General features: G+C 42.0%; 1 protein-coding gene across 1 annotated transcript; it reads left to right on the top strand.

The window, feature by feature from the left end:
- Positions 1-345: 345 nt before the first annotated feature.
- Positions 346-9,341, top strand: FAM213A (family with sequence similarity 213, member A). The gene is given in 6 exon segments (XM_009332680.1): positions 346-435; positions 3,229-3,408; positions 3,779-3,870; positions 7,376-7,516; positions 8,555-8,719; positions 8,857-9,341. Coding segments are annotated over 6 exon segments (687 nt in total). The 5' UTR covers positions 346-425; the 3' UTR covers positions 8,956-9,341.
- Positions 9,342-15,871: the final 6,530 nt, after the last annotated feature.

The raw sequence follows: 15,871 nt of genomic DNA, 5'->3' as shown, positions 1-15,871 counted from the left end.
AAATGCACAGTTCTACAGAAAAGCACAGTTTAGCATGCAGAAGTTCAGTGCTGTGTTCCCAGCTTCAGAAAGGCTTTCTGTAATTCCCGTTCCCTGCACCCACCCACCCCATAAAGGGGGTAACCATGTGTTCGGTTTTAAAAAAAAAAAGAAAAAAAAAAAAAGGAGTTGAATGATTAAGATACCTTTAAAACAATGGTGCCATGGATTGGACAGCTGCTCTTTCGTAACCGCCGCAGGGCGACTCTGGCACGGATTGCTCAGAGGCGCCGAGAGCCAGGTCCTGGCCGCAAGGCAAAGGCTCCAGAGCTGGACTCCTGCCTAGTCCTGCCCACTCGTCACCCGGGGCAGCGCAGTTTGTCTTCTCTCCTGCCTGCGCTCGCATTCAGGGGGAGCTGGTGGTGGCTGATGCTCCCGCAGGCTGCATGGGTTCTGGTGAGTGCGTGCACCTAAATGTTAAAGGCTTACGGGATGCTCCCTTGTATCTTCTCCTCGTGGATTATGGCTTAACGGGATGCTTTGTTGTATCTTCTTATTGTGGGTTGTCGGGTGATGTTTAAAAACTCATAGAGTTTGATCACAAGGCAGTGGTGTTTGTATTTGAAGGTGGGGTGGAGGGTTGTGAAGTTACTTTGAGTTTCAGGTTTCCTTGATAAACACAGCTAAACAGAAATGAAGCTGCTAGTTGCAAACGCTCAGCTGTTTTCCATTTAGTCTCTTCATTTGGGGTTCAGTGACATAGATGTGTAAGGGTTCAGCCTGCCTTGTTAGCAAATATTTTCATAATCCCGGCTGCCGTTTCCCAAACGTATTTTTCAAAGTGGCTCACTATGGTGTTTGCTTAGCAGGGGAGGAATTTCAGTATCACCATGTAGAGCTGCTTCTTCCATTCCCCTATTTATTTAAATAGCAAAAGACTTGCATATTTGAATAGGGTTTTTTTTGTCACTGAGTAGAGACCAAAGAGTCCAATTAAACTAGAGGTGTGTTGACTAAGCTTAATGATCTCCTCTCTATCAACTACAACTGAGTGGAAGCTGGCTTTTAGCACTGCTAGTAAAGCTAACAACAATAATAATGCTAATAAAAATAAAAAGGTATGTGAGAATTACTCATGAATCAGTTGCCAAAATTTGGCAACGTTTTTGTATGCAAATGACATGCACAAGGGATTAATACTTGGGTTTTACCACCCCCCCCCCTTCTCATAACTAAGAATTAAGAGAAAAACAGTTCTTGACCAGCCAAGATTCAAGTCCAAAGAATAGTTGGATAATCAAACGCTAGGAGGGAGCAGGGCTATAGTCTTTTGGGTATGCCACAGAGATTTTAAGTCTTAACACAAGGATGTTGCTGCATTACAGCAATACATTTTGAGTTACATTTTGGTCCTTCCAAAGGCTGGGATCGGGATGATCTCTGATACGAGTCAGAGGCAGATATCAAAAAATTGTCTTGACTTTATGTTTGAAAAAAGTGCGTAGCGAAAGCAGATAATGGTCAAGGAAGGTTTCCCTTGGTTAGAAATAAGTGGTGAAACGGGGTAGAATCTGTTCTGTTATCTGCGTTATGTCTGTGTAAACTGGCCTTGTTTCCTGCTTGGGATCATGGATTACTCGCGTTTCTAGATACTGCGATACCGTCTTCCTTGGAACCAAGTACGCTGTTAAAAGATCAAAGCGATCTCTTCTTCAAAATGTTTTCTGCCTGTTGCAGCAGCTAGGCAGGTGGTTGTATTTGTTTGTCAGTAGTATTCTGGAGCTAGTGTTAAGGATGGAAAGGGATTTTCTCCCAGAACATTCTAGGCACTGTGGTTCTGACACAAAAGCAAGGAGCTACTCCTAGTTCTTACTGAATTCTGGCAACAGCTAGCTGTGGGGATAAAGATTATGCGCGTCTCTGGTTTATTGCCAGTCACAGTTCAAAATGGTAGTATTTTCCTATATTTATGAGGGAAAAAACCCTCTCCCATACAAAAGTATATACAGACTGCAGTATCTACCAAAACAGTCTGTCAGGGAATAGGGTTTTGCAGATGGCTCTGGAAAAAGTTTGATTCTCCGTATTGTGTAATACTGAAGTTGAGTGACTGCAAATCTACAGCCCTTTGTAACACATAACTGTTGTGATGTAAGTGTACAGTGACTTCTTATACTGCCAAAACTCCAGTGACTCTTGTACCAGTTGTTGCTCAGAGCTGGATCTTGAATTGTGTCCACGAGGCAGGGCTAAGTGTGCTTTCCTACATCCTCATAACTGATACTGCCTCACTGGAAGGTGGCTGTCAGCCCTTTCCAGGCTTGTGAAACATGTGCAAAGGGCAGGATTGGGGTGGGGGGGGGGGTGTGTGTGTGGATGGATGGTGGTTAAATAAAATTGCTACTGAACTAGAGTCACTGGTAACAACAAGCAGTGTTTGTACTTTAAGACTCGAGGAAGCATATGTAATGGCTTCCATCGCAATGTTATCAGTTCTAACTGATGGGTGTGAGTTGAAGTTGTTTGTTCCTGATGTCGTTCCTGCTTTAGCAAGAGTGGAAATTGGTTAGCACATAGAAGGTGCTGTCCAGGGCATGAATGTTGGATCACTGTGTCTCATAAAATGGTTGCAAGTCTACATATTTCTGTCTGCAGGCATGACTGATAAGCTCTAATTTTGGCTTGGTGCCTGCCTTGGTTCTAGTGTGGAACTCTAAGGAACGGGAAAGGTCACCAGTTACGGTGAACCAGATATAGGTTATTACTTTTTTTTAAAGTCTTCTGTGGTATATTTGTAAAATTCACTGTTTAATATAGATTGGGGGGGGACGACCCCATTTAATCTACAAATGCTTATTTTTTTAAAGAAACCACTATCTTAATGTAATAATTTAAGTTACTGGCTAACACAGAGGTCATCTTGTTAGAGGCTTTTTATTACACATGTATACTTCAATCATCTTTGTCCCCATTGCATCTGAGCAATTTAATCATGAATGTTTTTGTCAGTCTGGTAGCAGGAAAAGGTAATAATATCTTGTTAATATTTTTGATGTGGGTCAGGCGCAGAACTGGAACGTAATCTAGATCTTCTAAAACTCAGTTCAGTACATTAATAAATATACAGATCATCTCCAGTCAAACCAAAAATATCCACGTGAGCTTTCAGCTGTTGTTTTAATCCAGTTCCTCCTTGTCTGGCATCATCGATGTCCGGTGTTAGAGCTGCTTTCTTCTTTCTCTTTCCAGAAATCTCCTTCCTGCCCGACTTCGGGATCTTCACCATGGGCATGTGGTCCATTGGTCTTGGAGCCATTGGTGCAGCTGTGACAGGGATCGTCCTTGCTAACACTGACATATTTTTGTCCAAGCCAGAAAAGGCTACGTTGGAGTTTTTAGAGGAGATAGAGCTAAAAACTTTGGGATCAGGTAAGATTCTGGATGTTTCAGCCCACATTCTTTGATAATTGGGCTTTTATAAGAACCTTTGTAAGGCCAGGTTTGGAAGAGTTTTTCTTAGTGTTTCCTAGTTATAATACGAAGTTGGGTGCCCTTGATAGCAGATAATTCTGGTGAAGGAAAAAACAACCGAAACCGATTATTTCTGGATGAAACATGACACACTTCTAAAAATCAATGAAGCAATAATACCCTGTTATGCATACAGAATTTTTTTCTGATAGAACTGTACTTGAATGTGGAATTCTCTGCAGTGCTTTGTGTTGGTCCTTAAAGCATTAATCATTATAAACAAGAATAGCTGATATTATTGTTGATGCTGTTTCTCCTGTATAAACAGAGCAAAGAACATTCAAAGCAGGTGAACTATGGAAGAAGAATGGTGCAGTGATCATGGCTGTGCGAAGACCTGGATGATTTTTGTGCAGAGAGGTACTTGCTGGGCTTGGGGATTAATTAGGAAGAGTTGAGCTCTACTTGCATAGGTTCCCTTTAAATAAAGGGAGGGGGTGAATAGGGCAGTCATCAAATGCATCTAAAGTATCTGAAAGGTCTTGTTTCCTAGCCCAAACTGGTTGCCAGCTAGCAGCATACTTAGTTTTCTTTGCAGCTCGTTTGTGTAGTCTAGGTCCTGAGCATTTTCCTTCTGAAGGCGATGGATACACAATTTTTACATCTGCCAGGGACCTAGCCTATGGTTATTAGGATGGGAGATTACACAAAATCCAATTGGTAATGAGTCTTATGAGCTAGTTGCATTCCCTGTGTCCAAAATAAATCTCTGTGAGCCAGGTAGTCTCTGGTCAAAGGCAGCCCAAGACTGGACTGGCAGAAAGCCATCAGATAAAGCTCATCAGCAAAAAAGAGATGTGCACAAAGGGGAGTCCCTCGCTGTTCTGGATGCTGAATGTGAGGCAGCGAGGTAAGGAGTCTCAAGACAAGGAGTTACTGTTCCATAACAAGGTGGGTGGGGAAACAAAATTTGATCCTTAAGTTGGCATTAGGCTCCCTGGGTGGCGGTGAGAGGAGACACTTAAAATACGATTTGAGTGTACCGTGTGCCTGGGAACAGCCATAACTTGCACGTTGGCCATTATTTTTCTCATAGCTATGGGGAAAAATAGCTATTATGTTGTTACTCACTCTGTAACATGGAGTAATTAATATTGCAACCACTTAATTAAGGGATCTGCTCCCATCAGTAGTAACTGCTTAAGTATGTGTAGAATTCATGGAAGGTTAAAGATTAAAATACTTTGCTCTCTGAACAGGTGTAGCGTAGGCAGGAGGAGAATGTGCTACGTGCCTGACTCTCTGCCTTTCGCATACGGTCAGACAGGAATTCATTAATGATTTATTTTTTTTTAATGCTAACTTCCTACGTAGAAATAAAGAGCCCAATTCAAAGAATTGTGGTTTTTTTTCTTTCAGGAAAAAAATGAGAGAGAAATTCAATTTTCTAATTCTTATTTTTGGCTCAAAACTTCAAATTTTTAACAGAGGCAGTCACACTGCCTCAATTAGATCAACTAATTAGGGCAAAGAATTGTTTTGTATTTTAACTGTGAAAGTGTTTGAAAAAGTTTTAAAATTGTCTAAACTGAAATTATTTTTGATTGTTGTATACTCAAAGCATTTTTGTGAGTTGACTCTTGCCTTTCTCCTAAAAACAGTTCAGCTGCCCTTTTTTTTGGTCCCTTAATGTTTCTCCATAGTGTGAAAGCTGCTTGTTTCCCCACTGTCACAGACTCTGAGCTGGTGGAATGGTTTAATACAGGTGACTTGCCATATATGTTAACCTGCAGGCAGTAGGTTTTTATTGTTTTGCAAGAGACAAAATACACTTGCTTCCTGCTCTCTGACACCTCGGAAAGGACGTTGAACTTTGTCCTTGTTGACAGCACCAAGAAGGAATATAGACTTCTGTGGACACAGTGGTGGGATTGAAAAGTGGCCGTTCTACCTCATAGATCATCGACCTGATAGCAGTGGTGAGGACGTGCTTCCATTATCCACTGCAAAGGATGTCACAAATCCTACTGGAATGATATCTTTGGATCCTTGAGAACTGAGGCCTGTAGACTTAAGAAATACGGAGTCTTTTATCTTTATCATCTGCATCCTAAATCATCAGATTCCTTTTTTGTTATTTAAGGTAGACTATGTTTAACAGGACTACACTTCTACACCTCATGGTCTGGATCCAGCCATGTAGTGATCCAGTGCTCCAGTCGTTGTGAAAGTGCCATGGGCTTGCTAAATATTGTAGCTGTCAACTCAAGCAGTCTAAAGTAGCAGAAGAGCCATAGTTGAACTACCAGAGACAAACTGAAATGGGAATTGTTCTTTTGGGTTGTCCCTGCCTTGGTGGAGAAAGGAAGTATTCTGCTAGGGTGTGCTTGTCTTGCTTTTTACAAAAACAACAAAACAGTTTCACAGAGTAGATGAAATGGTCACAGCCCCATTGTAAGGCTGTACCGCTGTTATGTGCTATACTTTGCCCACAAAAATAGACTTCTTTGCTTTCTCTTATTGTATCATTTTTAAATAGCAGTAAAGAAAAACAAGTCAGGTCTAGTCCCAAGATGCTGCTTGAAGTCTTCTCTCTTGAGAATTTCAAAACTTAACTATGCTCTTACATTATTGCTGCTCTTTCCCCTCCCAAAAGCCAAGCCAGGAGACACAAAATAAACCCCACCAAACTGCTGAAGTGCCTTTCTCCAAAATGCTAATGAAGGTTTGATGGTATCGCTGTCTTTCCAGAGACAGCGATTTCTGGTCTTACAGGGCACCCCACTGCACTAGCCTGAAACATCAGTTCTCGGACGTGTTAGGTCGTGATACATTTTTGTTTGTTTTGTTGATAATGAGAGTTTTGAACTATACAAAAAAATCCCAGATAAAATTGCTATTAACCCCCCCTTTTAGGAAGATCATAAGGCATTTTGTCGAGGGAAAACAGAAAATGGTTACCAGATCTTTAAGAACAGAAAAGTGGGGAAAGATCTAACAAGTGTAAGCTACGATCCTTTAACTCTCGCACTCACTACTCGGTGTTTGCTTGTGATGCTGATTCATCCTTTTTCATTTCCTCTGAAAAAGACAGAGGGTAGTGAACTGGAAAGCTGCCCTTGACCTTTCACCTAGTCTTTCTCTAATGTCTTTCCTCCTGGCTGTTCACCCCTATCTGCCTGCTGCTTGATACTCAGTAAATTCTAGATACCCCGCAAGCCTTTGAGTTAAAGCATTTCGGTTAGGTGGCTGAGGGTGTTCGCGTAAACTGTGTCCATTTTTTAAAGTGGGGAGTTCTTTGTGGGAGTTTGTCCAGTAAAAATGACCTTTCTCCATTGGAGATGAGAAGAAGCATATCTGCAGTGTGCACTCTGATCTGTTGGAAACCTCGGAGGCCTTTGTACAAACTGTGGGAGCTGAGACTCCTTCAGCAGAACAAAAAACCCAGCGGATGAGTGGCGACACCTTACACTCTTACACACCAGAAAAAGCAGTGTTGCTTCTGGGATACTGAAGATGTGTGAAGAAATTCCCTGATTATTTTCACGGGGAAAGTTAAGTGATGTGTGCAGGCACTATCTTTCCGCTGTTCTGTAAACACTTCAAAAGATAGTTGAAGCCCTAGCACAGGCAAGGTGTATCTACAGTTTTGAGTTAAAAATATGTTTTCTTCAGGATTTTACTGTTTTACCCAGTAAATGCCCAAAAAATCTCCTTCGTCCGTGCTTAATGAAGAGAATTTTAGTAAATCTAATGAAGACCTGCTTAGGAGTAGAGCTAGCTTAAATGTCTGATTTACAGGTCTGTTTCTGTTTTGCACCTCAAGCGAGAATTTATTTATGTTTCTGATGCTCTTGAAATTCAAGGTGAAGCTTTTCAACCTCCATCGACTGCCTGAAATGTTTGGGTTTTTTTCCTTTCTTAGGAGGCTTCTGAGCTTTCCTCTCTGAAACCTCAGCTGTCCAAGCTGGGTGTCCCTCTCTATGCTGTTGTGAAAGAGAAGATTGGGACTGAAGTGGAGGATTTTCAGCATTATTTCAAAGGAGAAATCTTTCTGGATGAAAAGGTATAGTGAAGTCGGTGTTCTCCTTTTGTTTAAAAACAAGCTTATGAACATCCTCTTTGAAGAGCTTGTATAAATAATATAGGTAGAATGTGGTCTGAATGAAAAAGGATTTAGTAGCACTGTAGTTTAAGAAGTTAATTAGCTTTGCTTTTCTATATATGTATCTCTCCTGCTCGGCTTACAGACTGCTCTGTAGCTGTGCACTGGTAACATGCTGTCGCAGGATTATTGCTCCCCTCCCCTTTAACTGGTAAACAATATGGCCTATTAATACTTATTCCTTTCTTCCACTGGCTGTGTGACTTGCTGATGTTTCTGATGTGTGAGTGAAGGTCTGAAGATGACAGACATAACTAATTCATGATGTACAGGCCAAATTGCAGTGATGTGGCTTGTCCCAGTACACTGGCACATGCTGTATTGCCAGTCTCATGTCCTACAAAACCACAGCCCTGCTTATTCCTTAACCCAAAAGACGCATTTAGAAATCATTTGGCTTCTGAAGGAAAAAGAATACGTAATACTCAAAATCAACTAGAAGATACTTTTATTTTCCCTCCCCGCTCTGCCTGTGTGAAAGAATCAGGCTGATTTAAAAAAAAAAACCAAACCACCAACCAAAAAACCACCAATGAAAAACTAGATGGCTGATAAAGTTTCAGGACTTGGCACCACTGCTATCTCTTTACCAGCATTTTTATTGCCATGCTTCAAAAATAAGAAAAAAGACATTTATCACAAAGCACCCTTGTTGTCAGCAGTAGGGATGTAGATGTACATGGGGCTTAAATGCTCATGAGGATCAGCTTAAAATCCACATGAATGGTGGCAGTACCGCTAGTTGGCTGTGTGGAAACTAGTGGTCAGGTGGTACGTTAAAGAGGTTAGTTCAGGTGCAATTTCTTTCTAGCTCTGCCTGGTTAGCTTTTGTGTGTTGCGACCTTTCTTGGATACAGGGTTGGCTGGTTTCCTGAATTTCATTTGGGAGGAAAAGTCCTTTTCACTTTGTTTGCTGAGGTATTTTCTGTTCCCCTGCAGAAGGGCTTCTATGGTCCACGCAGACGAAAAATGATGATGTCAGGCTTCTTCCGCCTTGGAGTCTGGCAAAATTTCTTTCGTGCTTGGAAAAGTGGATATAGTGGTAACCTGGAAGGAGAAGGATTCACCCTGGGAGGAGTATATGTGATTGGGGCAGGAAGACAGGTACTGCAGGCCATCTAGGAGGCTTTTATGTCTCCTGTGAGACCAAAAGTTTCATTTCTGGAATTGTTCAGTTGCTGGTCAGTTGATCTTCCGCAGGGAGACTAGTGTATGAATTTCTCTCTTGTGTCTTTGACTAGGGTGTTTTACTGGAGCATCGTGAGAAAGAATTTGGAGACAAAGTCAGCCTTCCATCTGTCCTTGAAGCTGCTGAGAAGATAAAACCACAAGCTTCGTAAGCGGAAAAATAGTTGCACATGTTTCTGATCACAGCTTGAAATGTATAATGCATCTGTTTCTTGAACGTGCAGTTTAATTGCTTCTTAACTATTTAGTGATCACCACAGAGGAAAGATTCTCTATTCAAACATAGAAAACGATGGAAATCCTCCTGGATCTTTTTTTGTTGCTTTGCAGCCTTTCAGGTGGTCAGGATTTCAACTGCTCTTTTGTGTCTGACTGTATTAATGAAAGGCTGGGTCTAAAATCTGACCTAGCCTAGATGTTTTCAGTCAGAGACAGCCAGTTGAAAACCTGTCTACCTAGGGGAGCAAAACTCTGCTAAGGCTGGAGAAATGGAGTGCCAGCTGAGGTTGAAGGATAATAAAAGTTTATGTGAGTGAAATGCCTTTGCTTTTTGCTTTTTCATTAACAGTAAACACATCTGTGTTTCTAGAAGACTAAACCCTGTCAGTCTAGATTATTCTGAGATCCGACAGTCAAGACATGCCACTATGTCTACCCAGTAAGTTTCTTGTTAGTTAACTACTGGCTCTAGATCTTCCAGCTCTTTCTGTGAGTCCTTGCAAGGAAGATTGAAGAGATCTAATGTTCACTTCAGAAGATAATTGTGGCATGAGGGCAAGTTCCTTCTTGTGTTTAAGATTCTAAAAAAAAAAAAAAAGGGAACAATAATCGGAGAGCAGATTAGGTAGTTTCCTGGCTTGAGTTCTGCAGTAGAATGGCTGGGCTGTTATTCTTAAAAATAGATGTAGTGTTGCACAGTATGATCCATGAGAGCCCGTACCAATACATACATAGCCAAATATACGTACCTAGACTGAAGTATGAGCAGGACAGCATGAATTTTCCAAATGTGCTGATATTTCAAAGTATAAACAAAATTTTAACACTGCACTTGAGAGGATTATCAAGTGTTGCGTATCCTTCATTAGCTGGTGTATATAAAAGGATAGGTAACTTTGGGAAAATGTGCGGGCTAGAACATACTAAGCTAGCAGAAGAATTAAAGGGAAGGATTCTTTTGTCCTGGCAGCAGGTCAGTCTGAACTGTCATTCTGCTTTCTTCTGACCTTAAAATTAATGAAACCTTCATGTACCGTTGGTACTGAGGGCAGGGATACTTGGCACCTCTGAAACTTTGGTAATATACCTATTTTTGCTCTGTGTGCCAGTGCCTATCCATCTGTATTGTTGAGCTGTGTGCAAAAAATGGTCATATGTGATGCTGACTGTATGAAACCTAAATGCCAAGAACTCTAAAACTTCACAAACACTGAGGCCTGGCCTTGGTTGGCGTTAAATCAGTTATGCAGGCTTTAAAATTGCGTCATTACGGATGAAATCCAGACTTTTTTTTTTTATATTTATGTCCAGGCAGAGTTAATTTTAACTAAAGATGTTTATGCGCTCTTCAGAGTCTGTTTTTCACAGTTCCCTGAAACAACACTAGCAGTGAGGATTTTGAGTGATTCATATGTTCACCGAGATGTTTCGTTTGAAAACTAAATGGAAATTGGACTCATGTATGCTACTATCAGCTGAAATTTGTTTGACTGTTTTGGGGGACAGAGGGAGGAACAGGAGTTTGGAGAGTAGAGCAGCAAAGTCTACAGCACATTGACTACATGATACAGACTTTCTCTATACAGGCTCTCCTAGGATTCATGGGCAGGTGCAGAGAACCATGTGTTGTCTCTGTCCATGTTCTGAGCTGCCTGGGTAAGTATGCCCATAAGATGGTGTCAAAAAGCTGTTGGGTGCTCCAAGACATAAAGTGTCTGGCTGGAGGTAGCCTCCTCTGAATGGCATCCAGAGCAGCCAGACGGCTGCCAAGAGTTTGCTCAGTGAAATAAAGAATTGTGCCTGAGGGCTTTTTGTCCTTGGTTTTAGCCCTGAAAAGAAGTACCCGTATCATGAGTGCTTGCCTGACACAAGGCACCTAAAATTCTTCCTCTACAAACCTGCCAAGTTCAGAGCATTGTGTAAGTGGCCACTTGTCTGCAGTAGGCGTATTGTTACTTCGGAGTGCAAGTGTTAGGAAACACAAAAGAGATGCTAAAAGAAACGGTGGGAGCTACCAGTTGCAAGATGCTACTAATAACAGAGATCTTCCTTACAATAGGAGGAGAATTCTGGATCACGGCTCCTATTGAGTTTTGAGTTTTCTTTCCAGGGGGAGCTGGAAAGCTTTGCCATTTGCAGAAGACAGATCTCGCACAAAGAGACAGGCAAAGAAGGTACTGATCTTAGACCTGGATTTTAGGCCTTGTTCCAAGGGCTGTTTATGCGTTTCACGTAAACATGAAATGTGAAGGGCATAAACAGTCCTTGGAGAATGGGATGGAAGCCAGATAAATTCCAAGAAATTTAAGATAAAGTGCCTTTAGAACCTGCTAAATCTGGAGAGCATCTACTTACAATTTTGTGTACGGGCAATTGAATTCCACCCAGTCTGACAGAGCTGGCCCCCAGTTCTTTCAGTCAGAGTGCAGAAAGTCCTAGATGATGACAAGGATGCCGTGGGGCTGCAGGCCTGCTGTTAGCCCACCCAAAGGGACCGTGTTTTGTGATCTTGGAAACGGAAGCAGGAAGCCATCATGTCCAGCATTTAGAATGTTTAGCTGAAGTATAATGGCTGTCAAAACATACAAATCACTCATGCTGCAACGATGAAATGTTCCTTTAGCGTAGAAACATTTTGAGAAAGACCCATGAAGTCCTTTTGAGGGTGTTTATTAAAATACTCATGGAGACTGAAAGTTCTCTGCTCTGTCAGCTTCAGCAAAGGCATATATGTATGGTAACCACGTCAGACCTAGGTCTGGGAGAGTATGTTTTCCTACTGTTAACAGTGATAGTTCCCGTAAGGGAACTGCTAGCGGGGCAGTGTACTTCTTGATTCGAAAGTTACGTAAGCTTACCCACATTTCAAAGTTTCCTAACCCTGTCTTTCAGAGATCAAGTCAAAATTTGGAGCCACAAAAGGTTCAAATGGTATTTGAAAATGTTCTGAAGAGTTATTATTCATAAATCTGATCTGTTTTTTTAAGCCAACCTTGGGATTATTTGGGGTTGATTTATCCTTTCTGAACTCCATGTTGACAAAATACTGATGGAGAGGATAAAAAATACAGGGTGGCGAGGAGCTAGGAACAGTTAATACGAATTGGAAATGGGCAGTCTCGAAGAAATAAAAATGACAGCAAAACAGTAAAGGAGGAACAAATGAATTCTAAGTGAATTTCCAATGCTGGAGACTGCAAGGTGTGACTATCTGGTTTAAAAAAATGTTTTCTTCTTTAAATGTAGAATGTTCATTGGGGAAAAAAAAATTCTTAGTTGTTGATTTTGTTGTACCAACAGCTACCTCTGCTGGCCCAGTTCCTTATATGCATTTAATGTTTTGATTTTTTTTTTCCCTTTTCACACATGTACACAAAATCTAAATCACTTCTCAGTGCATCAAATATCACATCACAGTTCAACACTCAGCTAGTTACTGGAAACTCCAATAATTGAAAGTTTGTTTATTCTGGGCTTGAGAAACAAAACTCCCCTGTAGTAATTTATCTTCAATCAACTTTCCCTTGCTTGTAAACCTGTTCATGTTTTTCAGTACAAATACAGGGTTAATTTAAAAAATTAAGGAGGAAAATGCTGTGACGTTAATGGGGTAGGTGTAATATAGGAAGGTTCTTTTTACTTGAACATTTAAAAATACCGATTACATTTCCTATCTGCGGTGTCCTTTTAAAGCCATTAGAAAGATAGTCTGCCTCCGCGGGTGTTTTCCGTTTATTTCCCGTTCTGCATTTTTGTTTCCCCGTGTGGGTTATGCATTCCCATGGCTGTCAAACTGCCTGCAGTTGGTGCCATTTGCAAACATTCACAAAGAGAAGGGAATGCCAAGGCGTCCCTGCCATTTTCTGATGCGTTTCCTGTGATGCACTTCGGTAGAAAGAAAAGAATGAGCAAATTTCTTTTTCTGTCACTGCTACCCCAGCCAAAATGAAGGTCAGTACTAAACCCGAGGTTGTTTCTGCAGTAAAAGATTTGGATAACAAAGATGCCGGGAACAGGCCGCTGTAGATTCCGATTAGGCTAGAAGAAAGCTGTTAGAAAACACATCTACTCCTGTGATCTTTTTACTTCTGTGGAAGTTTTCCTTTTTAAAATAAGAAACTTAAAGGAAGGATATAGTCTGTTGAATGATACAATCTGTGGTATATAGATATTTCTAAATGAGTCTGGAGGGAACAAATTATTATCAGACACACTGTAATCCTTACTAATGTCTAACGTTTTAGTAATATTAATTTTAGATACTGCCAGTGTGTGAGAGGCTTCCTTTATCCCCCCGAGTTCTGTCAGAGGCTGATTCAGTGGAGCCGGAGTAGACAGGTGCAATAGCCACTTGGTAACAGCAGAGGGAGCTGGGGAGATGGAGAAAAGACTGCGGAGAAATGGTGAATAAAGTTAAATTCACTGATTCAGTCTAATCCACTCTAATTTTATTTGATATCTGAATAGTTCCATCCTAATTTTTTATTCTTCCAACTGAGCTCGAAAACGTTAAGAAGGTTTTCCCCAAAACATTTCTACTTTCTCTTTTAGGTCCAGCTACTGGTTTCTTGGTATTTGAAGTTGTGTAAAGCCTCTCTAGCTTCTGTGCGGGCTTTTTTCTCCGCACACCCCTGTCTCTCTTAACCTCATAATTATCAAAACCACATGATAATTCCAACTTTAACTCTGATTTCCAGAAACCTCCCTGCATAAATAGAAATTTCTTCCACTGAAAAGTTGTGTTTGATGGTAATGATAATGCTGAGCAGGTACAGTGGAACTGGTGAATAGCTCTGGTCATGCCATTTTCCACCAGCCACTCCTCATAATGGATCACTCATTAATTTCAGGAAATGTTTTGTAGTGGCCAGAAGAAACAGCATTGACAAACCACACATGAACATCGGCCTCCACAAGTTCACTAACAGATCAGATTTTCCATTTTCATTCCTGCAGTACTATTATACCCTTTTACTGCTGAAGTGACTGTCTTTCAAAAGTCTTCCAGTTTGCCGTAGCACGCACTTAAGGTTTCTGCGATGGATGAGATTTTTACCCTAATTTTCTTGGCAACACAGTGAAGCACACAGGACAGAGATAATGTCAGAGGCAAATAAATGGGACGTAGAGAGGTGATTCGAACTATCTCCATGCTAACAGTGAACACAGTCAATTCAACCACTCTGTGAACTGCTAACAGTAACCATTTTACAAGATTGTTTTAAATTGCAGGAGAACCTTATTTTACTGACGAATGCCCTTCCTAATTCCACAGTCCTCACATCCTAAAGCTGCTGAATTTCCCTGAAATTTCCCATTTCCCCTGTTGAATCTTAGCAGTTACTATTGCACCCTCTGTCTTCCCATCTCTTACAGAAGCAGCACACTGGAGCTTTGCCTCCAGTGCCTTGGCTCTGGATTTTACTGGAGATGTGACTCAGCGCTCTGTAGGATGACTGAAGTACTTCTGAGATGAAGAAAGGATCTCTTCTAGTTCTTTTTACCACCTGATAATCCAGTGACCTTTCCTAGCTCCCCTTCCTCACTTAGATCCTCCCTAAAATTCAGGTGATTCTTCTTCTAGCATCTTTCAGCTTTATCAGTCAATTCATTTTTACTTTGGTTTCTACGAAGCCTCGAGCAAGCTCAGGGAGGCCTGCAAACAGAGGGGTCTATAGAGAAGCTGCTATCGTGCAACAATCTTCAGGCGTCTCTGCAGAATTGGAGATGCCTTTCTCCAGACCCAGACTGGAGCCCTGAGGTGGTATCTGGGGGGACAAGGGGACAGCTGAGCCTAGCTATGGCCCTGGAAATGGCCCTTAAGCCAGCAGTGACAATACCCGTTCCTAAGGCAACCTCTTGCATTCGAGAGTTTTGAAGGCACAACCAACCACCCCCCCCTTTTTTTTTTTAACATTTCTTTGAACAACTGCATGTAGGGGGTGAGAAGGAATCTTGATAATGTGACCAGCGGGTGGGTGACGCACTGGTGTCTACCTGCTTTCTCTGACTTCAGATGGGTGTGGGTGAGGGGAACTCTGCATTTATGCCATATTAATTCTAGCATGGTTTTTGTTGTCAGCCTCGACCTAGTGGAGAATTAGCACACAAAAGAAGCACTAAGCTCACCCCGTTTAATTGCTCAACAGTCCCGTTCACCCTTTAGCCGAGCACTCGGTGGGATTGATGCCATCTTTGTGAGCAGCGCTTGTTCCTGATCTAGGGGCAATAAGGAAGTCTCCAAGTCCGAGCCCTGGAGCCGGTGAAGGAAGCGTAGAGAATGAGAGAAGGCCTGTAATAACGCCTCTGGTGTTGAACTACCTTCCTCAGCCTTGCCTTCCTGCACACAAGTGTATTTTCATAGTTAGTGAGGCACTGAAGATAATAGTCTTGCTCTATATATAAGGAAGAGAAGCGTTTCCCTGTGTCGAGAGATCGTACGGCACAGAAAGGAAGGGAACAGGAGCAGCGCACGGAAGTTAGGAGCTAAGCTAGACAGGGAAGAGGAGGGCATTTCCCCACCTGCCAGGCCGTGACTACCTCAGGGGTGAGCTATCACTTGCTCACCACATGGGTTTAAAAACCACGGCCAGCCCCTCCTTCCCCTCCCGCCTGTCTTCCCAGCACCTCGAGAGAGAGATTTAAAAACCCTGGGACGCCCGAAGACTCAAAATACTCTTCGGAGTCGTTTTATTTTTTTTCCTTCGCCTTCTGGCTTTCCAGGGAAAGCTCGATTGCGCCTTCACTATTACCCCGAAAGTGCTGCCCCCGGCATGCTGGTTCTCGCCCCGAATGCCCCTGAGGGGGGAGGAAACGCGGTTGAAGGGACGGGCCCGCCGCGCGGGCCAC

The sequence above is a fragment of the Pygoscelis adeliae genome, unplaced genomic scaffold (genome assembly GCF_000699105.1).
Source record: "Pygoscelis adeliae isolate BGI_AS28 unplaced genomic scaffold, ASM69910v1 Scaffold269, whole genome shotgun sequence".
Taxonomy (NCBI): domain Eukaryota; kingdom Metazoa; phylum Chordata; class Aves; order Sphenisciformes; family Spheniscidae; genus Pygoscelis; species Pygoscelis adeliae.
Note: the sequence above shows the minus strand (reverse complement) of the source record. Positions and strands in the feature narration are given on the sequence as shown.